Source organism: Lutjanus erythropterus, chromosome 14, assembly GCF_056507025.1.
Source record: "Lutjanus erythropterus isolate fLutEry1 chromosome 14, fLutEry1.hap2, whole genome shotgun sequence".
Classification (NCBI taxonomy): Eukaryota; Metazoa; Chordata; class Actinopteri; order Lutjaniformes; family Lutjanidae; genus Lutjanus; species Lutjanus erythropterus.
The window spans coordinates 34,229,351-34,255,845 of record NC_139330.1 but is presented as its reverse complement, the minus strand read 5'-3'; the positions used below and the strand labels follow the sequence as shown (position 1 = coordinate 34,255,845).

The 26,495-nt window shown below is 37.4% G+C and overlaps 1 protein-coding gene across 1 annotated transcript; it reads left to right on the top strand.

Moving 5' to 3' along the window:
• Positions 1-650: 650 nt before the first annotated feature.
• tm9sf2 (transmembrane 9 superfamily member 2) lies at positions 651-21,547 on the top strand. The gene is made up of 17 exons (XM_084736042.1): positions 651-899; positions 6,220-6,287; positions 7,726-7,819; positions 10,910-11,037; positions 12,525-12,654; positions 13,572-13,696; positions 13,928-14,039; positions 15,361-15,440; positions 16,525-16,633; positions 16,834-16,966; positions 17,200-17,319; positions 17,602-17,659; positions 17,785-17,944; positions 18,166-18,317; positions 18,704-18,815; positions 18,976-19,147; positions 20,881-21,547. Exons 1-17 carry the CDS (start codon positions 783-785, stop codon positions 20,946-20,948), a joined length of 1,938 nt encoding a protein of 645 aa, XP_084592168.1. The 5' UTR covers positions 651-782; the 3' UTR covers positions 20,949-21,547.
• Positions 21,548-26,495: the final 4,948 nt, after the last annotated feature.

The following is a 26,495-nucleotide window of genomic DNA, read 5'->3' as shown; positions in this document are numbered from 1 at the left end:
TGTAACAGCTCGTGCATGTGCACACACTCAAACGCAACCTCAATGATACATCTACTGCTATTAATACTTTTGGCAATATGGTGGGGATGCTAGTCGGCAGCAAGCATCAGACACACTCAAAATTCTGTTTGAAATTTTCTAGTTTTCTGTGTAATTGTAATATTAAACGGTGGATATATCATTCTTATGTCCTGCAATAAAGTTTTAATTTGTCAATAAGCAGATATTTTGTGTCTGATAATAATAAAGGTTATATAAATGACTTATCTAAAGAACAATTACAAAGTGCTTTAGAAGGCAGATAAAAGAACAGATGTTACACGTGTCAGAAGGAGGATCTCTTCTGTTTTAACTTCAATCAGCGATCAAGAACGCACTTTATTTCTTCAGTTATGATCATGATCTGCAGACTACAGGTAACCTACAGGTGATCTAACAGGATGTTAGTGTCTCTTTCTCTACACTCTCTTGTTGAAAACTGTAAGACTTGACTGCAGATTTTCGTCACTGCGGCCGCCTGATCTCGCCCACTCTCCAGGCCAGGCGCAGTTCATCTCGAACTACACCACTACTACTACTACTACACAACCTCTTTATGTGCTTATGATTCTGACTCCCACAATGCACCGCTTCACATAGCAGCGCTTCCGGCATGTGACGTGTCTGCCTACCGCAGAAACGGCTGCTGGTGGCTGGCTGTCCAGTGTGGATGTCAGATGTAAAGTACGAACAGGACTGATATATTAGAGTATAAAGCTGTGCGGAGGACCGGTCGTGTGAACATGTTGCTGTGGCTGCTGGGAGCCGCTCTGCTGGCCCGGGCCGCCGCCTTCTACCTGCCGGGGCTGGCTCCTGTTAGCTTCTGTGAGCCTGGAAAAGACCAAGTCCCAGACTGCAAGGTAAACATCAGCTGGACAGATACCAGATGGTCCAACTCAATAACTCATGTAGTGCACATACAGTTACTACACAGACAGGGGGGTTGAATGCAGCAGATATGTGAGCTCACGGTTACAAACAGCTTTAATGTGGCTCAGCTAATGTTAGCCAAACAAACAAACTGCAAAGCTAACGGATACATGCTAACTAGATAGCAAGATAGCTGTATGGCTACATGTAAATACATCAGAGTGACTTCGTCAGTCCGACTGATTGTAGAAGTGACTCAGACTGTCAAAATTATTCATAATTAGCGTAGCTGGCTACTTGAAAATATTGTAAAAATTAAATAATGTAAACTCATTTACATTACAAAGTGCTTATTGTAAAATGTTGTGAGGAGTGATATATTACACTTTGATGTATAATGATGATGAAAATAAGGCTGTAAATCACAAGTTTCATTCCTATATGATATTATAACGATTTTTAGGACAACAATACGATATTAATTGATATAATAAACCACGATATGATTCCAATTCGATTCAGTTCAATATCAGATGATGTCATATGTCCATTTAACACATTAGTTACATTTATGTCACCTCACAAAAACTAAATATTGCTGACAGTTTATGGCTGAACTCTTCCAGACATTTGTGACACAGACATGTCATGTGATTTTCAAAATAAAGGTGCATATTAAAGATTACAGTATAGATCAATATTTTCACTTTGTATCATTAATATTGGGATGAGTCAATATATCGATCCAGATAAATGAATAGTTACACCCATAGATAATAATCATAATAAGAGCTACAATGGTTAATCAATTATTACATTTAATCACCAATAATTGATTAACTGGCTTGAGTAATTTGAAGAAAGAGTTCTGAACAAAGCAAGATGTGGGAAACACTGACTATTGACATTTTTCAACATTTTCTGATATTTTAAAACAACCTGATCAATCAGTAAATTAATAATGAATAATAATTGTAGTAATTACAATAATCTTTATTTATGTAGCACTTTTCTTAAAGGGACGGTTCATGCCACAATCAAAAAGACATTTTTCCCCTAGCCTGGAGTGCTGTTTATCATCTTGATAGTTTTGGTGTGAGTTGCAGAGTTCTGGAGATATCAGCCGTACAGTTGTCTGCTTTCTATCCAGTGTAATGGACAAAAAATTACATTCGAAAAATTCAACAGCGGTGTCTCTTTCTAACAATCATGACCGAGTTACTCAAGATAAACAAGTTGTTAGCAGTTTCATGTAGGAACTACTTTCTTTGTAGTAGAAAAGAAAGTAGTTCTAATTGATTCTGCTGCAGGAAGAAGTAGCTCTTACGTGATACTGCTAACACACAGGTGTGTGAAAATATTGTATTTTTGATTTTGGGGTGAACTGTCCCTTCAACAGTGTTGTTAATAGGGCCAGACAGATATACTGGTCGGCTGATATTGACCTTGCACATCTGTATCGGTCTGTGCATGAATGTCCTCTGTTTTTTTTGTTTTTTTTTAAACATGATGCAGACTGTTTTTATTTGTGTGTGTGTTTGTGTAATAGGCAGCATTTTATGTGTAAAATCTTAAAATAAACCACTGCACACTGAGTTGACTTTACTCTGACTTTATTAAAAGCTCTTAATAAAATGGTTTATTTTGAGATTGTAGCTAAAATGTTCCTGCAACTGACCAGCACCTGATCCTTTATACTGGCTGTGCAGGGGGAGTTCTGTTTGCTACAGCCTATTATGTGTAGGGTTAAGTTCTAATTGTGTGCATTTTTTTCATTTATACTAATTTATAATATCTGATGGGGCTGGACATGAATATTTGACTATCCAATTATTGGTTTGTTGGGTAGATATTCAGTTTTCAAGTTAAGGATTTGTTTTGTTTTGGTTTTCCCTTCTAAATATGTGATGTGTGGGTCAGGGTTTTTAACATCTGCGCCCACCCAAACCAATTGCGAAAGCTAACTAACACCGCCCAACTGCGGAAATATGTATTTATCAACGCCCAGACTTGTCCCAACACACAAACCACCAAATTATGCATCATAGTAGCACAAATGTCAGGATCCTGCTGCAGTCAGAGCTCTCTGTCTCTATATTTTCTCTCATACATACACACTAAGGTTGTCAAAAGAATTGACAATTGAATACTTTTTCGATACCTCATGTTTTGAAACAATACAATTAGGGCTACAACTAATGATTATTTTCATTGTTGATTAATCTTTTGATTATTTTCTTGGTGAATTGTTTAGTCCATAGATCCATAAAATGTCAAAAATTGGTGAAAAATGCTGACTAGTGTTTCCTAAAGTCCAAGATGACATCCTCAAATCTCTTGTTTTGTTTACAACCCAAAAATATTCAGTTTACTGTCAGAGAGGAGTAAAGAAACCAGAAAATATTCACATTTAAGAAGCTGAAATCAGAAATTTGGCTTTTGTTTTCTTTAAAAATGACTCACACAGGCATTTGATAGTATCACAAAAATGCACAATATCTAAAAAAAAAAAAAAATCCTCCACCTCAGTTCAGTTCAGTCTTTAATTTACAGCCTGAACTTGGCCTCAGTCAGTGACTTTTGTACCAGCACTGTGTGCAGGTTGCTAATTTTTTTTAAAAAAGAGAAAATATCTATTTGTTGTGCAAGACTTTTCTGTCTTTGTGACATGGTGTTGGGAGAGGTGTCAAATATCATTTTTTCATACTAGTTTTGTATCAAAGTTTGAAGTTGTGGTATTGTGACAAATGTACTGCACAAACACGTCTTAACTGTGAATTTTAAGAATATAGTAGCCTGCATTTGCAGATCTGCATTGTGTCTTTCAGTCTATTATTTGGCTGCTCTGTGTAAAAATAATGTATGTCCAGGATTTAATCTACTGTACTCTGACACGTGCAGTAGCTGACCTGTCAGCAGAGTGATGCACAGTGTGTATGTTTGAGAGACACGATGAGAAGAAGACAGGTGTAAGGTGGACTATTGTACAAAATGTTGCTGTAACTCATTAATAACTTACTCAGTACACTGCTTCGTCACTTGATCCACCCGGTGTAGTGTCCCATTATAATTATAGGCGAACACTTTAATTGCACTGTTAAATTGTGGGAATATTTCAGTGTCTGAGATCGCTCTCACTCACAGCAATGTAGGAGTGAACGTCAGGCTTCAGTGCAGGGGTGATGTGATCATGCCTCTTTGTCCCAGTAATGACTGGAGCAGCAACCTTTTTGTGCCAGCTGGAGACGGTGGAGGGAGCTCTGACTGATACCTGAGTCCAGCTTGTTGTAATAACCAGGCCGAGAACAGATTAAAGCATGTACAATTGTTTCTATCAGCAATAGATAAGGAATGGCCTAATTTTCAAAATGATCTTGAGCTGGATGAAGCATGACTGAACAACAGTTTTTGACTTGATCATCAAAACAGAGGCTTGCATCAAATATTACCCATGATCCCTGCTGACTGTTATCTGACACACTGCCAAGATTAGCACTGAAAGAGCTGATGGAATATGGGGACCGAATAGAGTGACATCAGACTTATCATCATTCACTTATTTTTATGATATTTTGTTGTATCAATTTAGCATCTTTTTATCTCACTGTTCCAATCTCTTATTTTCATAAAAGCCTTTCAAGGGACGGGCGTTGCAAATAAGTATTCACTGTCATCAACATGATAGTTCTTTCCCAACTAGTCTGTGTATGCTGTATGTGTCCTTATCAGAGAAACCATAGATGAATAAATATGTTTATTTCATCAGTTGTTAAAGTATTTTTGGGCATTTTATGGTTTCATTAGATAAGACAGTCAGATCAGGACAGGAAGGGGGGGGGGGGGGGGGTGAGGAGAGGACACGCAGCAAAAGATCACAGGTCAGAGTTGAACCCTGGCCTGCTGCATGAGGGTTATTACATTTTAGGAAATATTATGTCATTTTCTCTAAAATTCATTTAGCCTGCTTTTTGCATCTGTCACCATAAGTGATGATCAGATTGGGATACCTCTGTCATTTCTGATTGGTGCCTCTGGCCCTCTTTCAAACCCCACACAAATCCTAATGGCCATATAAAAACCTTTTTCACCTTTTTATGTCCTTTTTATCTTGTGACATCTTTTATGTTGTTTTTCATGTTGTTGTGTTGTTTTTAGTCTAAAATTGTTATTCTTCTTGTTACATTGTTCTTAGTCTTATTTTGTCTTTTTGTCTTATGTTGTTTTCAGTCTTCTTACATAATTTTTCATCTTCTTGTTCATTTCCTGTCTAGTTGTTTTTCTTTGTCTTGTTATGTTGTTATGTTGTTGTTATGTTTCATCTTGTTTTGTCCGTTGTGTGTGTTACGCACTGATGGACACACCAATGAATAGTCTTTTCTGTGTGTTACTGTTCCACCCATTTATGTTGAAACCAGTCCTGATGTTGGGAAGGTGACCCGCAGTAATGCAAAATAAAAGTAATCAGTAATTCTCCTCAGAGACATTAAAACTAAAGTAACAAGCCTGTATTGAAAATATGAGGAGTAGAAAGATATTAGATATTTATGTTCAAATGTAGGGAGTAAAAGTAAAAAAAAAAAAAGTCTTGTCAACAAGACAAAGAAAAATAACCAGACGAAAAACGACATAAGAACAACAACAAATACTTAAGTAAAGTAGTTACTTGGTTACTTCCCACCTCTGGATCTGTTAGATTGAGCTCCACTAGTAAAATAAAGGCACATCACATACAAGTTAATAGGCTTTACATTCAGCCACACTACATAAGAACTGAACACATCAGTGTGTAATAACATGAATAACACACTGACTGTACAGTCATAGCACAGTACCTCTAATGACGTTAACATGTTGTTTTCTTTGCAGTCACAGTTAGTTTGGGTCTTTGTCTGTTGTTAATTATCATGAAAGCCTCCAAATGATCCCATACTGTGATGCTCTGTTTCCTTCAGGGTCGATGAGTTCTGATTCAAATGGTTCTGTGCTCTATCTAACACCTTTTTATGATTTATTTATTTTTTAAGAAATGTTTTTACTTGTATTTATTGAAAACAGTTTAATATAAAAATACTTTTAAGAGTCAGTTCATCCAAATTACATAAAAAGACAAATTTCTGTACTTAGTCAGTGTCCAAACATTTTTGTTTTTTAGTTTTTTTAAAATGTCATAGCAAAGTTCTTACAACAAGGTGAAAAGAATGAACCAACCAACCAAAGAAAAATCAGTATTTAACAAGACAATAATGAAAAGCCTGACTGGAGCGTCCCTGTTGTCTTCCTAACATGTCTGTCTGCTTTGTTTCCTTCAAGTCGACCATCGAGCTGTTTGTGAACAGGCTGGATTCAGTGGAGTCTGTCCTGCCTTATGAATACACTGTGTAAGTACTGTACACTTTTCTTTTATTCCTTCAGGCTCCACAAACCTGCTTCTCCCTGCCTGAGTTTCGTCTAAAAAAAACATTCATTGCAGTTTTAAACTGAATTGCATAAAAAAAATAGCCCTTTTTTTCTAATGACTGTATTTACACCAGATTTAATATAAATCAGATATGTCTTAAATTATGGTAATAAAAACTGTGATACACAGATACATTTTTATGTAAATTTTCCATGTAGATACTCATTTAATTATTCATTCATTTGTACTTTTGTAAGAATGGTATTTGGATTCAGTAATATTCTCACTCATGTAGTGATGTCAAAATTGATATTTTTATTCAATAACACTTTCATAACTATTAGATATTGATTTTTATTTTATCAGTCAGTATTTACTGATATGGCAGATTTTTCTAACATATGGTGTTGATTTGATTGAGTTTAGGGGCTTGCAGTTGTTATAGATGATATCATTTTGCCATTTAACGCAATCAATCATCTGATTTATATCAACTCACAAAAAGCAGCTAAATTATGATTTGACAGTTTTATTACTGAACATTTCCAGACTTTGAAATAAAAACAATCTATTCATTTTAATGAAAATGATAGATTGTTCACTATGAACTGCCGTATTTCTCATGTTTAAGTGCAAATATTTTTTATAACTTTAAGAGCCCTTGGTGGCATTTCAATTATGATCATAAATGCATGTACATTTATTCTTCATAACCCTGGATTCACAAGGGTCTGTCTGTGTGCTGTGTAGTTTAAAGATATTCAGCTTTAACATATTCATATCCTAAAAAAACAAAACTTAACAAACTGTAATTTTTGATACACTAAAACAGGATATGATGTGTTTCATATTTAGTGCCTCATAAATAATATATTTTTAACATGGAGTTATTTTTGACAGTTAGAACTTAGTAATAACAAAAGTACAGGTTAAGTGGTGCTTAACCTGTACTTTTAAAATGCAAATGCAGCACAGTCTTATCCTTTGCACCTTGGGATATATATTTTTCTAACCCATATCAACATCTTCAGTGTTTTTCTTTGAGAGGTTTTTCTAAAACACAAAAACAAAAACCAGCGGATCAGGATGTTCAGGAGACAAACAGCAGTGTTCTGAACAGACAGTGTCACCTGCAGTGTTAAATCCATGCTGATCAGGTGCACTAATACCAGGAATCAGCGGTATGTTTTGCCAAGGTTTCCCAGGACAAGAAGCTCAGCCTGTTGACTTTTCCACCACTCTAACACATGACCTAAACTACCTACTAACTGCAGGCAATTTTAGTCTGTAAATATGGAGTCACAGGACATTACAAGTTGGTAAACCTTCAGGCTAGAAACCCAGTTACTGAACGCAGCTTGTAAAGGGGAGTAAAGATTTTGCCCCAAACACAGTCACATTCACCTCCTCTTCTGCAGGTTTGACTTCTGCTCAGAGAAAACAGAGAAACGTCCGTCAGAGAATCTGGGACAGGTTCTTTTTGGGGAGAGGATCGAACCCTCACCATACAAGGTAACACACATATACAAAAACACACACACACAGATGTTTCAGTGTGGATACACAGGATAGATACAGAGGGCAGTTGTTGGCAGATACAGTCTTATGTCAAGGCCTGGTACAGAAAAGTAGAGTGTATTTACACTGGATTACAGCTCTACATTAGACTGGCTGAGTGATGTCAGGTCAACTCCAGGTCAGGATATCATCAGGACATTGTTAAACATGACTAGTTTAAGACATACTTGGGCACAAAATTGGTGTCATGCTGACATGGTGGTCATGAGGTCAGACAAAACTATCCAGATAAACACTCGCAACACATTGTCACACTATTGTGTTATGTCCAGACACAGAAATCACCAAAAATTACCCACCAAATACTTGGATATATTTAAAATATTTGAAAAGGGGGTTATCTAGAATAATATGGCAGAACTGTAGGAGTCTTACAGGGTTGTCTCTGGATATTTTTTAAACAAAGGTGGAAGAAGCTGGAGAACTTGACATGCTCACTGTGCACAGTTTGTTTAAGTAACAAAATCATGATTTGACAGAGGAAAGTGTCCATAGGTGTGTAAATTTTATACCAAGATTAAACAAAGAGATAAAAAAACAAAGATTGTGACAAATGGCAGTTTATTTCACCACAGGAATCAACACAAAAACATCTTCCTGTGCACATTTCTCTCTCCTGGCTCTATTTCTATTTTTTTTTTTTTAATAAAAGGCAAGTCAAGAATGATGAATGAAAAGACCAGTGAACAGGTATCAAACAATTAGGTCAAACATATGCACGATTTAAATATACAAATGTCAAAATAAAATAGAAGCAGCTCTAAAATCCAATAAAAAGAGGTGTGTCTAAGTTTAGTAGGCCTAATAATGTTTAGTATTGATTTGGAGTATTTGGCTCATAAGCTATGGAGGTTATTTTCTATTCAGATATTTATGTAAAATAAATGAATTACACCTTAGCAATCAAAATATACATGCTACATGAGACACATTTAGTGAAACTTTCACTAATATGGGAACGTCGGCATGAAGGTATTACCGCAAGAAAAATAAAAAAAATTCTTGCAATTTTCAACAAAAATAGTACAAAGGTGCTCCATCGTAAAGTTAGGAGAAAGATAGGCAGAGAAAACCCTGATTTAATAGAGCCTGCTGACTAGAAAAGTACTGGAAAAGAAAACTTTGTATTATGTTAACTGATGAAGATCCAGCTGAGTTGAAAAGACTGTCTGTGGATGGATTTTGAGAGCTCTCATTCAGTGAGGAGACACATTCCGCTTTTATTCTACATGTTTATAACATCAGTGGTAGCTCCATTACAGAGCAGAGAGCATTTATAAATGATGAACCATTGAGACAAGAGACAGAACAAAGCATCTTCACAGTCAAACATCTTTGGTGGGTCACATGCTGTGAAAACTATGTACTGTATGTAGTTTAATAAAGTTGTTTACAGGCTAAACAACCACTGAATAATTAGATTAAATGGGAGCATACTTGACTGTCATTAATCTTTGTACATTATTAGTTATTGCATGAACAACAGCTGCTGGCTACAACGATCATCTCTAGTCTTTGTCTTTGTGAAGTCGTTGTTGGGTTGGCTGGTTTGAGTTCTGTCTGGACACAATGACAGTTAGATACATTCATGTGTGAGACACTGTGATGCAGAAAGCAGTATTTTTTATTCTTTAAACCAAATGAATCAAATGTTGCAGCTGTCCCTCTGTGGGGTTTCTTAACCTAAATAGAAAGGCAGGTGAGTAGGTGGAGCTGAGAGAGGTTCATGCAGATGCTGCAGCATCATTACTTAAAGGAACAGTTCACAACAAAACTGAAAATACATGTTCTTCATTTTTTCATACTTATTTTTCATACTAATCCACCCAAGTTTTGTTGAATTGCTGAGTGTTGGAGTTATCAGCCGTAGAGATGTCTGCCTGCTCTCCAGTATGAAGAAACTAAATGGAACTAGTCCTGTGGTGCTCAAAGCACCAAAAAATACATTTAAACAACTCAACAGCAGTCTCTCTGTTTAGAAATCGTGAGCCAGTTACTCAAGATAATCCACGGACCTTGTTGTGAGCAGTTTCATGTTCTTATTTATTTTTTCTATTTATTTTCTGCTGAACCACAACCACCAACCAAATCACTGTGGTAGCTAGCTCAGTGGTGCTAATGTTTAGAGCTGCAATGATCAATTGATTATTATTATTATATTTAAACTTTAATCAAAGTAATCGGCAACAATTTTGATGATTGAATTAATCATTTTAGGTTGTACATTCATTTAAAAAAGTCCAAATTCTGTTATTTCAGCTTCTTAAATGTGAATATGTTCAGTTTTTTACTCCTTTCTGACAGTAAACTGAATATCTTTGGGTTTAGACATCATCTTGAGATTTTTAGCCATTTTCTGACATTTTAAAGACCAAACAACGAATAGATTAATTGATGATTAGTTGCAGCCTGACTAATATTACAGCTCAGCAGAGTTTGCTTGCTGCCAGTCTTTGTGCTAAGCTAGGCTAAATAAATCCTGGGTGTGTGTCTGCGCTGAATGGACAAAGCTGATGTTGATCTTTTTATTTCACTCTTGGTTTGAAGTCAAACAAAAGGGATCCAAAAAGTGTCTATGAGAAAAAAGTTACACAAATTCTAAGTTGTTTTCTCTCCCATGTTTATCACTTAAGAAAAGAAGAAAAAAAGATTTTGTCAGGATCAGTAAAAAAAAAAATAGATAAAGGATCCTGAAAAACTTTTATTTCATCTGTTTGCATATTTTAAAAAAGCTAAAGGACTTAAAGAGATATCCTGGTAGACTTTTTTTTTCCACGTTCTTCAGTCATAAACACAGAAGGGAAAACAATTTAGATCACCTGATTTTTCATCATCATAAGAAGTAGACATACTAAGTAACTGATCCTGACAGAGACTTGTACTCTGTGTTTTTATGTTGTGTTTGTGTTTTATGTTGCACACTGTGGACTGATGCATCGTTGGCATCAATGATAGTAAACAAACCAAACCCAGCTGTTACAGTGCCAACGCATACTCATACTAACTGTGTGTCCTGTGTGTCAGTTTGAGTTTCAGAAACCTGCAGTGTGTCAGAAGGTGTGCACCAAGACCTACGACACAGAGAATGCATCAGACAAAGCCAAGCTGGACTTCCTTAAGAAAGGCATGCTGCTCAACTACCAGCATCACTGGTATGTATCCTTTACTGACACACACGTTATAAAGAGAAGGAATGTGCAACCACATGTACACAGGCTTTCATCAGAAACACGTGAATTGTCTACACACCAGAACACTAAAGGGATCTATAAATCATAACAAAACAGGAGCTGTGATGTCAGCATGTGAAAATATATTTCTGCCTGCAGGTAGAATCATCATCACTTGCCTTTTTTCATGCATGTTCACATTAAAGTGATAGTTCACCCAAAAATGAAATTTCACTCAATATCTCCTCACCCCTGTGCTGATGTGAGGATGGGTGAAGAATCTCCAGTTCACAAAACACTCCTGGAGCTTCAGCGGAAAACAGTGTTGCAGCCAAATTCAGTACAATTGAAGTGAATGGTGACCAGTTTTAAAATGTAAAAAAAAAACAAAAAAACACACACACAAAAAAACACAAAATGTCTCCATACTGCTCATGTGGTGTAATCCAGGTGTCTGTAAGCTGCGACATTAAAATTTGACCCAAAAAGACGCCATTTACACCATGTTTTTAGACTAAATGTCAACTGTAGCCTCTCAGACCTGACCTGCACACGCCTGAAGCGGGTACACAGGCTCTCGCCCAAGCTGTGCGACACGAGAAATACGAGATCTCGCGATACCTTCACACCTGTGTTTTCATGCTACCTGGAAGAAACTCAGACAACAGTGTGAGATCTGCTCAGAAATAGTGACTTGTTACGTGCATAGTTGACTTCTCAAACTCTCAACAAAGAAGAAAATGTCCAAGGAACATCATTTCTTTGCTGCAGTCACGCTGCTTCGGTGAGAGCCTGTGTACCCAGTGGTTCCCAAACAGGGGGACAGGCTTGACTGGGGGGATGTAGAACACAGAGTCAGACAAAGTTGAATGAATATGTTTTCTGTCAAGAGTTTGCAGATGCTAACATGGTGACCTTTATTTCTGAAATCCAGCTTGAAACCTTTTTATTAGTTGTGTTCACAATTATTATTAATGATTGATAAGAGTTTTTGGGCCACAATGTGTCATTAGAGATCAAGAAAACATCTTTAGTTGAAATACCAAATTCAACCTTACTGCTGTAGTGTCCCTATTTTAAATGTCTATTTCAGACTGTAATAATAAGTTTTGTATGTCCATTTCAGATTTCAAATTAATGCAGAATTTTCAAAACGAGTAAGTGTTGGTTTATGAGTTATGCAAAATCATCTCTGCAAAATTATCATTCAAATCAAAAAATGTCTGAAAGAACAACGAATACTTAATACTTAATTTCAATTGTGACTCAAAAATGTGGCAGAGCGGAAGAGAAATGTGAGAGCTGAGCAACTACATGAAAACTGTGATTTTAGAGTTATTTTGAATAATATATTTGTGTGTGTGTGTGTGTGTGTCTGTGTGTGTGTGTGTGTGTGTGTGTGTGTGTGTGTGTGTCTGTGTGTGTCTGTGTGTGTCTGTGTGTGTGTGTGTGTCTGTGTGTGTTTTTAGGATTGTGGATAACATGCCGGTCACCTGGTGCTATGATGTTGAAGATGGACAGAAGTTCTGTAATCCTGGCTTCCCTATTGGCTGTTACGTGACAGAAGCAGGCCGACCCAAAGATGCCTGCGTGGTCAACGTGAGTGGGTCACATATGGACACAAACAAATCTCTCTTTGCATATGTCATTATTCCATCTCCGTCTACAGATTATAAATAACGTAGTTTCACTCTAATTTTTCTTACACATAGAAGGATTCTTGTCAGTCCTGCACAATGAGTTTTTAATCTGCATACTAATATTAGATTTTAATTACTTCAAACTGTAATCGAATATTCACAAAAGACTATTAATTCATGATAATCAATACTGTATAGAAATATGATCTCTAACTGTTGGCAGACACTGACTAATGTAACATCAGGGTTTTGAGGTGCACCATAGGTTGGTTTGTTTTTTAAAAAAACAAGCTGATCCTGATGGAATTCATCTGATTGAATTAAAGGGTAAACAAACAAAATAACCAGTAAAGGCAGCCCTGGACCAGCAACTCTCATGTTCTGCAAAGTAAAATGACTGGAGTCTAGTTGCTTTGAAGACAAAGAAGCCTGACTGAAAAAGCCTGTCTCTATGTGGATTCTTTCCATAATGTTGTCAGACACTAAAAATAAACATCTGAGCCTGTCGGTGGCAAAAATAAGCTCTTTTAGTGGACTTACTGTAACATGTCGTGTTGCAGCCATTGCAGCCAGCTGAGGGAATCTACTGAAGCACCTCCCAAAGTTTTTGTACATATTGATCATTGAGACCACAAAATATGTTTAAGAAAATGGACAGGTTTAAAAATACCAGAATTTTCCTTTATGTATCTGCGTGTCAAATTTGTTAGGGGGTAGAAACAGGGTCAGCAGCATCCATCACTGTCTCTCACTGTCTCGCACTTGTCTCAGTCCCCACACTTAGAATGGTTCACATCCAACACATAGCTGTAACTGTGATAACACATTATTGCCTGCCTGTGCTTTCAACTTTTGTGTCGTGGTTTTGTTTTGCAGTCTAACTTTAATGAAAAGGATGCTTTTTACATCTTCAACCACGTGGACATCACCATCCATTACCACATCGTCGAGCACGAACAACTCGGAGCACGGCTGGTTGCTGCCAAGATTGAACCAAAAAGGTAATGAAAGACAGTTTTAGCTAATGTGGAGATATCGGGTCAACATGGATGTCAATTTTTTTAGATTAGTGTGTTGTTTGTCTTTGTTTTTTCTCACATTTGAACCAACTGTAGAGATTAAAAGAGCTTTGGTCCTGTGCCCTGGTATGAAAAGCATCCATTCAGCTGATCTCAATATGCAAATTAGGTTAGAGGATCTGAAATCTATTTCCTCTGTCTGTCTTTGTCCAGCTATGAAAATGCAAAGGATGACAGCCCGGATTGTTCTGGAGGACCAAAGTTCTTGAAGAACAAACACGCAGGAGTGTTCAAGATCCCGTACACCTACTCTGTCAGCTTTGTGGTTAGTGCAATAGTGTCATCTTGTTGTGTTTTGTGCCGCCCATGTTTTGTAAGGCTCTAAAGAAGAGCCAGGCTAGAAACTGAAGATGGACTGATGCTGAAATTGGGGGTTTTGTTCTACATTTTCATTCAGAGCAGTGTCATTGTGTTCCTTAGAAAACGGTGGAGTAGAGGTGCAAGTATGTGTGAGGTGTGAAATGTACTTTTTGTAATTTCGTGGCCAGGTTTGCCTAACGCACCTGTGGTTCACTTGGATATAGAGTGGGATCAGACAGAATGTGTGCTTGTGTGTTCGAGACTGTGACAGGCCCTTTAAACACACACAGGACTCTGTGTCATGACACAGTGAGTTAATCCTACAGCTTTTCCCAGGGGGGCAGTTTCAGTGTCAGTACAGCAGCTCAAATATACAGCTAGGCTTTTAAAATTGAATTCACCTTTCTGGACATGTTGCTGATCCAGTGATCGGTGTGTTTTTTGTCTGTAGTCATGCATGATTTGATATATATATTGCCTTTATATGACCCACATAAGTTAACGAGACCATCCATGAGAAGCCTGTGTGTTTCTGTATAGTTGTCCTTAATGTCTGCCACTAGGTTAGATTCTCCCTGAAATCAGAATCAGAAACAAGCCTGTGTTTACATTTTCACAGACAAAGTTGCAGTGAGTCATACATGAGGCAGTTAAAATGAGGCAGCAGGAGATTTTTATTTAGATAAGATTTAGATTTAGCTATATTTTGAGGTTATTACAGTGGAAACACTACTGTTTTGTCCACAGGGGACTCCAAAATCAATAAGATATAAAAGTTCCTTGTTGTCGCTTTAAGGATAGGAATTATATGCCTCAGAGCTTATCAGTTCTTTTTAATGATGGCAGAGTGTTTTTCTGACAGTTACACATTGCAAAACAATGACGTCAGTGTATCTGCACTGCTGGAAAGTTGCAACAAGGATGAGTCATAGTGGAGAGGAAGAAACAGGCCAAAGCATTTCTTCATTTCATTAAGAAAGATAACAACAGTGCTGGTTGTAATGTCTGTACATCGTCATTTCAGTTAAGGGTGAAAACATCTGCATTATGCTGAAACATCCTTCTACAAAACAAGGACTTAAATTCCAGGAATGTCTTTGGAAGCAGTGACACGTGTAGAGTAACCAGAGTAAATATGTAAATCCCATATAAAATACCAGCCTGATCAAACATATTCATTTATTAAGAGAAAGGAAACAGAACTCTGTGTGTGTGTGTGTGTGTGTGTGTGTGTGTGTGTGTGTGTGTGTGTGTGTGTGTGTCTGTGTCTGTGTCTGTGTCTGCAGGAAGACAAGAATATTCGCTGGGCATCCAGATGGGACTACATCCTAGAGTCAATGCCTCACACCAACATCCAGTGGTTCAGGTGAGGCTCACACACACACACACACACACACGATGATATGACATAAATATGACATAAATTTTGTACCTAATCTGTAGGGATGTAACAATATATGGAATTTCACAAAACTTGTTTTTGCAATTGTATATACATACTTCATACATTCATTGCTATAGACAATTGATGACAATTTCTGCACATGCTTAGGTCATGACTGGATATTTTTATTTTATTTAATAAAGAAGGGAAGTAGAAGCACTTTGAGTTAATTAAGGTCATTCTAGACAAACAAAAAAGCTGTACACATCAGATTTATTGGTTAATAAAGGACATTATTTCAAGTCGTGGTTCCTTTCTTTTTTAATAGCGCAATAAAAATCATGTTGTGGACTTTTTATCCTGGTTTTATTGTACTGTGAGTTTTTGCTCTTGCTACAGCCCTGTAAATTTATGACTCAATAAGAAGGCCACTGACAGCACAGACCTCAGTTTTAGTGTGATTTTAATTAATCTAAAGAATAATTTGTCTATCCTCCTTGCGATTTGAATTTACTCCAAAATTTAAAGGGTTCTTTCACCAGCTTTCTTGAAAATTGGTCCAGCAGTTGTTCTGTAATCCTGCCGACAAACGAACCAACAAAGAAAGTGATATGAAAACATAACCTCCCTGGAAGAAGTAAAAACAAAATTTGTGAGATCTAATTGCGGTTTTGAAGGTTTAGCTTATTTAGATTTAGTTCATGAATGCTCTGCCAGTGATGTGAAGCTGAAAAACAACAAAAGGTGTTGACACAAATTCACGTGGTAATCATGAGGTTTGAGAGCACGCAGGGACACATTCATAACTGGCAGAGTGAACGACAGTGGTGCACAAAGTGACTGTCAGTTTTCAGAGACAGCAGGCTCACAGTTCAAGGCAGACTTTAAACAGCATTCATCATTTTTTGGGTTTAAAAATCCTTTTGAAGTCAAATATTAATTCTGTCTGTCTCAGTGCTATAATGATTTATTCAAACCATCACTGACAGCTGACCCGTCTCAAATGAGAAAACCCACATCAGAATACTGACACAACATTAACTAATTAACTTTCTTTTCTCCTCAGCATCATGAACTCGTTGGTGATCGTGTTGTTCCTGTCTGGAATGGTGGCCATGATCATGCTGCGGACTCTGCATAAAGACATCGCCAGATACAATCAGATGGACTCGGTGGTGAGTACCTGTCTCTGTGTCTGAGCTGAGACGGAGCCAAGGACAGAAAATTACCTAATAGTTACAGCAAAGAAGGCTCATGTAACTTTAGCTGTGTTTATCATCACATGAAACATAATCATACAAGGCAGTCATAGTACTACTGTAACATGTCCCAGCTGTCCCCAACCTGTCTTGTCTTCATTTGTTTCTTTCTCCAGGAAGATGCCCAGGAGGAGTTTGGCTGGAAGTTGGTACATGGAGACGTTTTCCGACCTCCCAGGAAGGGAATGCTGCTGTCAGTCTTCCTCGGCTCTGGAACTCAGATTTTCATCATGACCTTTGTCACCCTTTGTATGTTTTTGTCCTCTTCATGATTGTTTAGTAGAATTAAAAAATGTATATATGTCAAAAAAAGAAAATAAGTTTAAAAAATTTATAAAATCATCAGCATCAAAACCATAAATATTACAAAAACAAAATAACTAAAATATTTTATAGAAAAACTTCAAAAACATTTTGCCTCACTTATCCTAACTTCAGAAGTGTAACATGGAATAAACTGATCTCTTCCCTCTTCTCTCCAGTCTTTGCCTGTCTTGGGTTCCTCTCTCCGGCGAACCGCGGGGCTCTGATGACATGTGCTGTTGTTCTCTGGGTTCTCCTGGGAACTCCTGCTGGATACGTGGCCGCTCGCCTATATAAATGTAAGTGAAAGGGAAAACACGGAAGTGTGTTTTGTTGAAGGGACAAAAGGAATAAGGGAGAAAAATTCCAGGTCGGGCTGCCGGCTTCTACAGATTGTTTTTATAATCCAATATTCTGCTGATAATCTGTGGATTATTCTAACAATCTGAAGTAATCACATAAGAATGCCTAAACTGTTGTCTTCAGAAGGAAACAATCAATTTCTATTATTGAAAACAACATTAAATTTATTAAGATTATTATTGACAAAATGTTGTTCTTTGTGTTTGGTTCATTATCAGCTTTTGGAGGAGAGAAGTGGAAGACCAACGTTCTGCTCACAGCCTTCCTCTGTCCAGGGTGAGACTCTTAGGGCTGAATTTAAAAATGAAGACAAGGTCAGAGTAGGAAGTTTAGTGCATGACAAAGACCATCTCTCTCACTCATTCCCTCCTCCATCTGTCACGCTCTCTGTCTCTGCTCAGGGTGGTGTTTGCAGATTTCTTTGTGATGAACTTGATCCTGTGGGGTGAGGGGTCCTCAGCAGCCATGCCGTTTGGGACCCTGGTAGCCATATTGGCGCTTTGGTTCTGTATCTCAGTGCCACTTACCTTCATAGGAGCGTACTTTGGCTTCAAGAAGGCAGTAAGTAAATATAAATCCATGTACTGTACACCCAACACATCCTGGTATAGATTTCATGCCCGTGGTGGTTTGCAGAAAGAGTGAGCCGTCACGTCATCAGTTAAGTCCAGCAACACAGTGGTGCCACAAGAGAAGAAGAAAAAAGCAGATCAGTATCATATTATCAGTATCATATTCAATAACACGTCACTCTTTCTCTCTGTTGTGACTGCTTGTTTAAGGGTATCGAGCACCCAGTGCGGACCAATCAGATTCCTCGTCAAATCCCAGAGCAGTCGTTCTACACGAAGCCGTTCCCTGGTATCGTCATGGGAGGAATTCTGCCTTTCGGGTGTATTTTTATTCAGCTGTTCTTCATACTGAACTCCATCTGGTGAGAATGAAGACAGAGGTTTGGCTGTGATTGTTCACACAACGTCTGAATACATCCTTGATTGTTGAGTCTCATTCCAAGGATTTCGAATAAATGTTTTGGGTTGGCAAAATGTCCCGAGCAGCAAAATAACAAGATACAGGCGGACGGCGGGGGGCCTCTGCACATGTAGGTGCTGCCACACATTTCTAGTTGTGAATGATGATTGTGCAGGATTCATTTTGTATGAATCTATGCAGTGTTTTTTTGGGAAAATGCTTGTCAGTGTTGTATTTACTGCATATGATGGCAGACGGATCAGAACATAGATTTTCAATTAGTGATGTGTTTTATCTTTTGTGTTTAGTTCACTGATGTGCTCAGACATGTCTCTGTGTGTCCTTAAGGTCCCATCAGATGTACTACATGTTTGGCTTCCTTTTCCTCGTCTTCATCATCCTGGTCATCACCTGCTCCGAGGCCACCATCCTGCTCTGCTACTTCCACTTATGTGCTGAGGTAAACAGCATGATTTTGTCCTCATGTTTTAGTGATGATATGAATTCTGACTCCTGTGTATTTTAGTTGTTAACAGCTGTTTCATCAGAGTCTTCAGTGTCTTGAAATGTGACCAGTTTGATATAAAACAGTGTTGTTACTGCTGTGTTTCTCCTCTCAGGACTACCACTGGCAGTGGCGTTCCTTCCTGACCAGCGGCTTCACTGCTGTCTACTTCCTGGTTTATGCCATTCATTACTTCTTCTCCAAGCTGCAGATCACTGGACTGGCAAGCACCATCCTCTACTTTGGATACACCATGATCATGGCTCTCATCTTTTTCTTATTCACTGGTAGGTGCAGTTTTACAACAACCCCACCCCTCCAACCTACCCAAGTACCAGGATTAATTGGCAGAGGGGGCTGTTAAAAATTTAATCAAATCGTTTTAACCATGCCAAAACCACAATGGAGATTATTTGCCCACATTTGATGGTGAAAGATGTGCTCACTGAATATATTTAGTGTCAAAACAATAAGAAGTGATCCACAGTCACTCATTGACTTTAGTTGTGTTGACCAGTGGTGAGTAGATTTACTCAAGTACTGTACATAAGACCTACAGAACCTTTAAATTATGATGTAAATAATGAAACAAACACTATGTAAAACTTAAGCTTAAATGATGGGATGAGGAATAAATTAATTGGATTGGTCAACTATCAAAAAATAATCAGCAACTGATGCAAATATGAAAGCAGTCATGTGATCAGCAAGTTGAATGTGATGATATTCTGCTCTTCCTCATCTTACATGACAGTAAAGTGAATAACTTTGGTTTTTACGCTGTTTGTTGGACACTCACATGGGTCATTTATGGGTCTTTTGATTCTTAAAGTACGTTTTCCTGATGATACATACTTATTACTTTACATTTTTACTGCAGGACTTTTACTTGTAATGGACTATTTTTACAGGGTGGTATTAGTACTGGTACTTGTTCAAAATTGGTGACAGTTGTTTTCAAAAAATAAAATTAATTTAGCTGACAGCAACTTGTTAAATAATTGTGAGTAAATTTGAGCCATTGTTCCCTGCATTAATTATGTTTTTATTTCCTCAACTGTGAAGCACCTTGTAAAGTCTGTTTCCACATGAACATTATAAATGAATCATTGATCATCTTTCTAACATTAAATAATTATGATTGAGTTGTCACTGCAAATCCCCTCCACCTCATTCTTTCTTCTTCTGCCATACAAAGGGATGATTCAAGGAATTTTTACATCCATTCATGGCTAATTGTGGAAGTGGAAATGTGCCTGGTTGTACAATGATTGATTTTATTTTAAATCAGAACCATGCATACATGCAGCTTTATAAATCAGATGAAAACAGTGCACATGCTGTCTTTGAGTTTTAATCGCAACACAGAGTCTTATGCATCTAGCCAAAGGCTGCGCGATTAATTGAGATTTTATTGAAATCGCAACATGTCTTTCTGCAATTTTCAAATTGCAGGAGGTGCAATATTTTGTTGTGTGTGCAAAATTTGCAAAATGTGTCAAACTTTTAAATGAATGAATGTGGTGAGACAGAGATGTCCTGTCCTACACATCAGATTATACAGACTTGAAAAAAACATCTATTTGTCACAGATTCCTGTGGGAAAAAATCACACCATAGTCATTTTAGCATGTTTTTCAATCAAAATAAGAATAATGATGCAAAAATGTTTATTTCATCCAATATCACAAATGAAATATCAGTCAAAATAATTGCAATTAGATATTCTTTCCAAATTGTTCAACCCTATTCTGACCTCAGGTATTAATAACAACCCTAGGTTAATAAAGGGTAAAACAGATTAGACTAGCTTGGATCAGATCAGCTGAGCTCAGAGAAAAGCTGTAATATTAAATGATAAGTCTTGTACAGTCCTGAAATTGCAATAGGTTAAGAGTTACAGTGATACAAATATGTGAAGTAGCCACCCACCACCCTTCAATCTCACATGCAAACTCTTTATAATGCATGAATTTATTGAATGTAGCTCTGATTAAATGTGTATTTTCTCTGTCTTCAGGTACAATCGGCTTCTTCGCCTGTTTCTGGTTTGTTACCAAAATCTACAGTGTGGTCAAAGTGGACTGAAGGATCCCGACACATGACAGACTGTATCTGGCTGGAATGGCTGGAGGTTGTTTTCTCTGGAACATTCAGCACTGTCAAACTGAACTGAACGTTACAACCCGAACCTTCACCTCCCCCGTTTCCTCGAGCAGAGACGACTCTGACAGTTTTCTTTGTTTCTGTGCCTAAAATTGTTTGTGTGTGAGCATGTGTACACTGGGTTGTAATTTTCTACATACAGTATCTATCTGAATGAGATGAATCATAACCGTACGAGCCTCCATCCAGGTCACACATCACACATACTCACAGTGCAGTGACCCACAGCTGGGACTGAGGACAGAGGACAGGTCAGCTGTCGTTTTAGGTTTCTGTCATGATCTGTGCCCTCTGTGTTTGCAGGTGTAGTTGGAAATTGTAGTCAAACAAATAAAGCTGTGAGGGTCTGCTTCCTAACAGCTACTGTTACTAGTTTCAGTGTTGTGGACACTGGAAAAGTCAATATAGGTCAAAACAGCTGTTTCATTTACTGTTCTGTGAAGAGATTCTGTAAAGGCTGCATGTCTTGAAGGAGGCGGCCACTGAAATAAAACAGTCCCAGCTTGACAGCCTTCACAGTATAGGGCAAAAAAGATTCATATTGTGATCTAACAGAAAGCCAAAGTTCTGTCCCACTGCAGGGCAAACCTCTGTTCCATTAAGGAGGTAACCTTAGGGTGTAAGGGGTGGGGGTAACCCTGGTTGTTGTCAACCTGCACTCTTACTTTCCCAAGTTTTTGTGCTGAAGTGAGTAATGGGGACAACAATTTTTGAAATTGGTCCAGTATTCAGGGAGAGTGCTGCAGCCAGGAGCCATAAAATAGACTACAGTTGTCTGCACACTTGGTTGAAGTACACTAGAAATGCGTATTTTTCTCACTGAGAGGCTCAGATTGTTCTTCTAAGTGTCTGACAACATTATGGAAAGGATCCCTACAGAAACAGAACTTTTTATTAAACCAGAAATAGACAATTATTGCTCTCTTCAAAGCCACGAGACTCCACTTATAGAAACAGCATTTTTATCACTGTAAAACACACTTCTTTCAAACTCGACAGAAACAGAATAAAACTCAATAAAACTGTCCTGGTCTGTCTCTCAACTGTTCCAACGATCACAAACTCAGGTTTGATTAATGCACCGAATTATGGATGATGGGAAAATATCAGGAGAAGGGCGAGAGGGATGTTGAACATAAGAGAAGCAGCAGGGAGAAACAGCATGTACAGCCAGAGTATTTTCACATCTAGCTCAGTGAATTAAGGGTTTATTTCAACCAAACTAAAGTTGGTCATTTTTGGAGCCGTGGAAAGACGAGCCAAGACTGTTTGAATGAGTTTTATTTAGTTCTGTGGAGTTTCAAAGAGGTTTCTGTTTACAATGATAAAATGACTATTTGTCAGTGGAGTGTTGGATTTGTGTAGAGCAACAAATCAGCTGTTTCTGGTTAAACAAAAAGGATGTTATTTTTTAAATAGGTCTTTCTCTGTAGGGTTCCTTTCCATAATATCTTGAATAGCCAGGTCATGATTTTTGGAAAGAGACACATGATCTGAATTTTTCAAATGTATTTTTTTTTTTTTCGGTGCTTTGAGCACCTAAAGCTGAGCGAGAGAAAGCAGACATCTCTACGGCCGATATCTCCAAAACTCTGCAACTCACACCAAAACAGTATAAATGGATAAACAGCACTACAAGCCCAGAGAACACAGTATTTTTTTTTCATTTCCAGGTGTACTGTTCGTTTACAATGATAATAATAATAATATTACTGTTTCTGTAAATGGAGTCTGGTGGGTTTGGTGAGAGTGATAAATCTGCAGTTTCTGGTTAAACAAAAATGATCTTCCTCTTCCACAAAAACCTTTATCTCTGTAGAGGTCATTTGCATAATGTTGTTAGACACTCTATAATAACATATATAATAACAATCTGAGCCTTTCGGTGGCAAAACAAACACTTTTCATGGACATACTTTGGCTATGCGTAGTTGCCCCAAAGGATTACATTGCAGCTCGTTTCAGGGCTGACAGCTGCAGCACTCTCTCTCAATACTGTCCCAATATTTAAAATATATATGGGAAAATGGGCTTCAGGTTAAAAAAAATACTTAACTTCCTCTTTAAGCAGGAAGAACTTGGATTCCCATTCAGCTTACGTTATGGGCAGAAAAACATCAATATCATGATGACTGAGCTTTTAAAAGAAAACAGATGAAGAAAATAGAACACATTGTGAAACAGGCAGGTGGAACACAGGCTCGGTCAGATGTAGGGCAGGACTGTGGCTCTCTGTAGAAATCCCACCTTCTCTCCGTGACCTCCAGCAAGTATTGCAAAATAAGGACTTGTAGCATTGATAGAATGTATTTTTAAACAGCCTTCCTCTTACAGTTTTTCACAGTTGGTTACATGAATTTCTCTACTGAGCTCATAATTTTTCACGCATTTATCTTCCATGATATATACTTCTGTATCATAACAATTAAAACCTTTAGAATGCAGTGACCTAAAAAACACTAATAATGTAGCGTAACAATACAATATATGTATCACTATTATCTTTGAAGCAGCTGTTATTTTTTGCATAAACCAAATCTGCATTTCAGCAAAAGGAATGGCTCCTCTTCACTGCTCATGTAGGACAGCAGTGTGAGTGAACGACAAGTTCTGTCCTCCTCTTCTCACCTTTCATAGAGGTCGTCCAGGAATGACGTGTGTTTTTATTTTTCTATTTTATAGATGTTGGCGTAGCTAAAGTGCAGAATGGACTGTAAATACTCAGAGAGTTTCAGTTTGAAAAATGTTGATTTAACTGAGCGGATTTTGTGTAAAAGCAGTGAAAAGTTAGTCCACGTTGACTGCTGTTGTGCTTCTGAGCAGCGCTGAGAAATTTCTGTAACCAGTTGTTAAAAAAAACTGTCAATTCTGAGCCTGTAATGAAGTTTAAGAGAGATGAGAGACTGAACAACCAGAAATCACATCACAACCCATCAGTACACACCACAGTAATGCTTCTGTAACAAGTTGAGAATAAATCACTCATTCTGGAGAACTGGGACAACACTTTGAGGGAGTTTTGATTTTTACTCTTCAGTTATGCTGGAAAATATATTTTAAAAGGTTAAATTCAAAGTTCAAAAACTTTGTAACAAGCCAACCTCTTGGTGATTAAATTTGTTATGGAATCTGTCAGTTTTTCCTTGTGACAGAGTTGACAAAATGCCCCTTTTTTTCATTTCACAGCCATTTTATTTTGTAAAGTGTCTCAGAATGAAAATACACATTTTAAAACCATAATTCTTATTTAACTTTGATTTAGAAGAGCTATAGAGTTGACATGATGGAGTTGATGGAAATCTGGGACACAACTTTAAAGGGCCAATATTTTCATTAAAAATATTTTAAGACAAAAATGATTATAATATCACATTTTTATACCTGTGTTATCAAGCAAGAGTTTGGGGCTTTTAATTGGTTGAAGTTTTCTGGCACAAAGCAAGTTAAGCAAACCAAAACATTTTATAAATTACATATAAATGAATCCATAAAGAATAATTTTTCACCATGAATTGGAATTAAGAGTGTTGGTATTGATCATTTTAAAAGTTTGTCCCAGTTCTCAGGAATGTGCGAATCCTTTTCTTCTTCTTTGAAAGTGACCGTGGTTCTTGTGCGAGCTGACCTCCATGAGACAAACACATCTTCAGTGACGACAGGTTCTCCAGCCAGCTGACTGACTGCTTCTTATCTTCAGCTCATATTTAGGCGGTTTGGCCCTTTTTTCTCTCCGCTTTCTGTAGAAGTGCAGCAAGTTTGTGAAGCAGGCCGCATATCAGAGGCTTTACCTTCAAACATTTATTGTATATAACTTTTTCTAATGTAAAAATTGTGCAGTAGGGAATGGAACAGATGAGAAAGATGTGAATGAATGATCTTGATTACCATGGAAACATTCTTCTAATATTCATGCGTTTTGAACTATGGTTTGTCAGGGTTTTGGTGTTATTAATCAGGTTGGTCTAATGATTAAATTGGATTTTTTTTTTCTCTCATTTGACTTCTTCAGTTCTTTCCTCTCTGCTCTCTTTCCTCTTGTGTTAAGTTCAGTCTTGGAAAACATCCACATTAAATGTTGCTGAAAGACATGACACAAAGGAAAAGAACTGATCTCAGATTCTCTTTTAAAGACGACTCTTTAAGTCCCACACGTGTTGCTCTGGGACGTCACACGGCTTGTCGAAGTGCACATTGCAGCGATGGTGTGTGGGAGGACACTGATGCAGCGTCTTCCCTATTCCTGATGCTGGAAGTGTACAATTATTGCAATATGAATTCTAAGTTAGTAGAAGTCCGTTTTATTTTGAATTTAACTCATAAGAACTTTTCATCTCAATCCTGGACAACGTTGTATGATCAAAAGCAGGGCAGGAATTTCAGAAAATGCTCTGCCTGAGGCACGGTGGCCTTCATGCCCCGTCCCCATCTGCCTCTTTTCTGTCTATATGGTTTTAAGTTTGTCCCTTAAGCAAAATATCCCCCTAAGCCAGGGGTCAGCAACCTTTATGATCAAAAAAGGGAAAAAAAAATCTGTCTGGAGCTGCAACTATTAACTTCTGTCTTTTCCCTGAGGACTTTCCTTTTTTTTTATTTATAGCCAGTAGCCAGCTTTTGGAGACTCAAGAAGACGAGCCACCTTCAAAACTTAGTTGACAAAATATTTTTGGGTGTAAAGGCTACATATTTTTACAGTTAAAGAACATAAGAATCAATTTACACTGTAAAAAATAGATGAGACAATTCAACGTTTCAAGGCAACATGCTACAGTAGATTTTTGAGTTTTGAACTAATTTAATTTGAAATAATTTACTTTTCTTCTTTAGATTAACTTGAATCTTTGAGTTTTTGAAACTAAAAAGAAGAATGTATTGTGTTACCTGTTGCTGATTTTTAAGTATTGCTAACTTATTTTGGTTTACAGTGTAATAAACCTAACAGTGAACACTTGAAACCATTAATCTGTCATCTATATTGATAATCAATGAATAATTTTGAGTCATTTTTTAATTTAAAAAAAGTCACAGTTGTCTGATTTCAGCTTCTTAGATATGAATATTTTCTATCATCTTCACTCCTCTCTGCCAGTAAACTGATGATCTCTGAATAATTTTTGAGAGTGAAGGAGACTTTTGGATCCCTAATATGGCTACATCCTATATTAACATTTATGTCCTAGACATATTTATTATATATGTGTATATAATAAGTAGCCATTTTTGCTGTAGTTTCATATATATGATATAAATGTGTATAGGCTGATGTACACACTGTGTGTTATCACTGGACTATCAAAGTTGTACATGGGACACCAGTGTAAAGGAAGAAACACACGTGACTTTATATGTTGTCCTCATTACTGACATCCTTCATAACACCTTTGCAACTTAATCAGTCATTTCTAATCATGTGAAGAGCTGTATTCATCTGTCCATCAAACCAACAATATGGAGCAGCTGTCTTCATAAACA

What these genes read in the sequence shown, in the direction of transcription:
- tm9sf2 (XM_084736042.1), top strand. Translation starts at nt 783, where the DNA reads ATGTTGCTGTGGCTGCTGGGAGCCGCTCTGCTGGCCCGGGCCGCCGCC. An exon ending in TCGAACCCTCACCATACAAG is followed by an intron (nt 7,820 to 10,909) that starts GTAACACACATA and finishes CCTGTGTGTCAG; the next exon opens with TTTGAGTTTCAGAAACCTGC. An exon ending in CATCTTTTTCTTATTCACTG is followed by an intron (nt 19,148 to 20,880) that starts GTAGGTGCAGTT and finishes CTCTGTCTTCAG; the next exon opens with GTACAATCGGCTTCTTCGCC.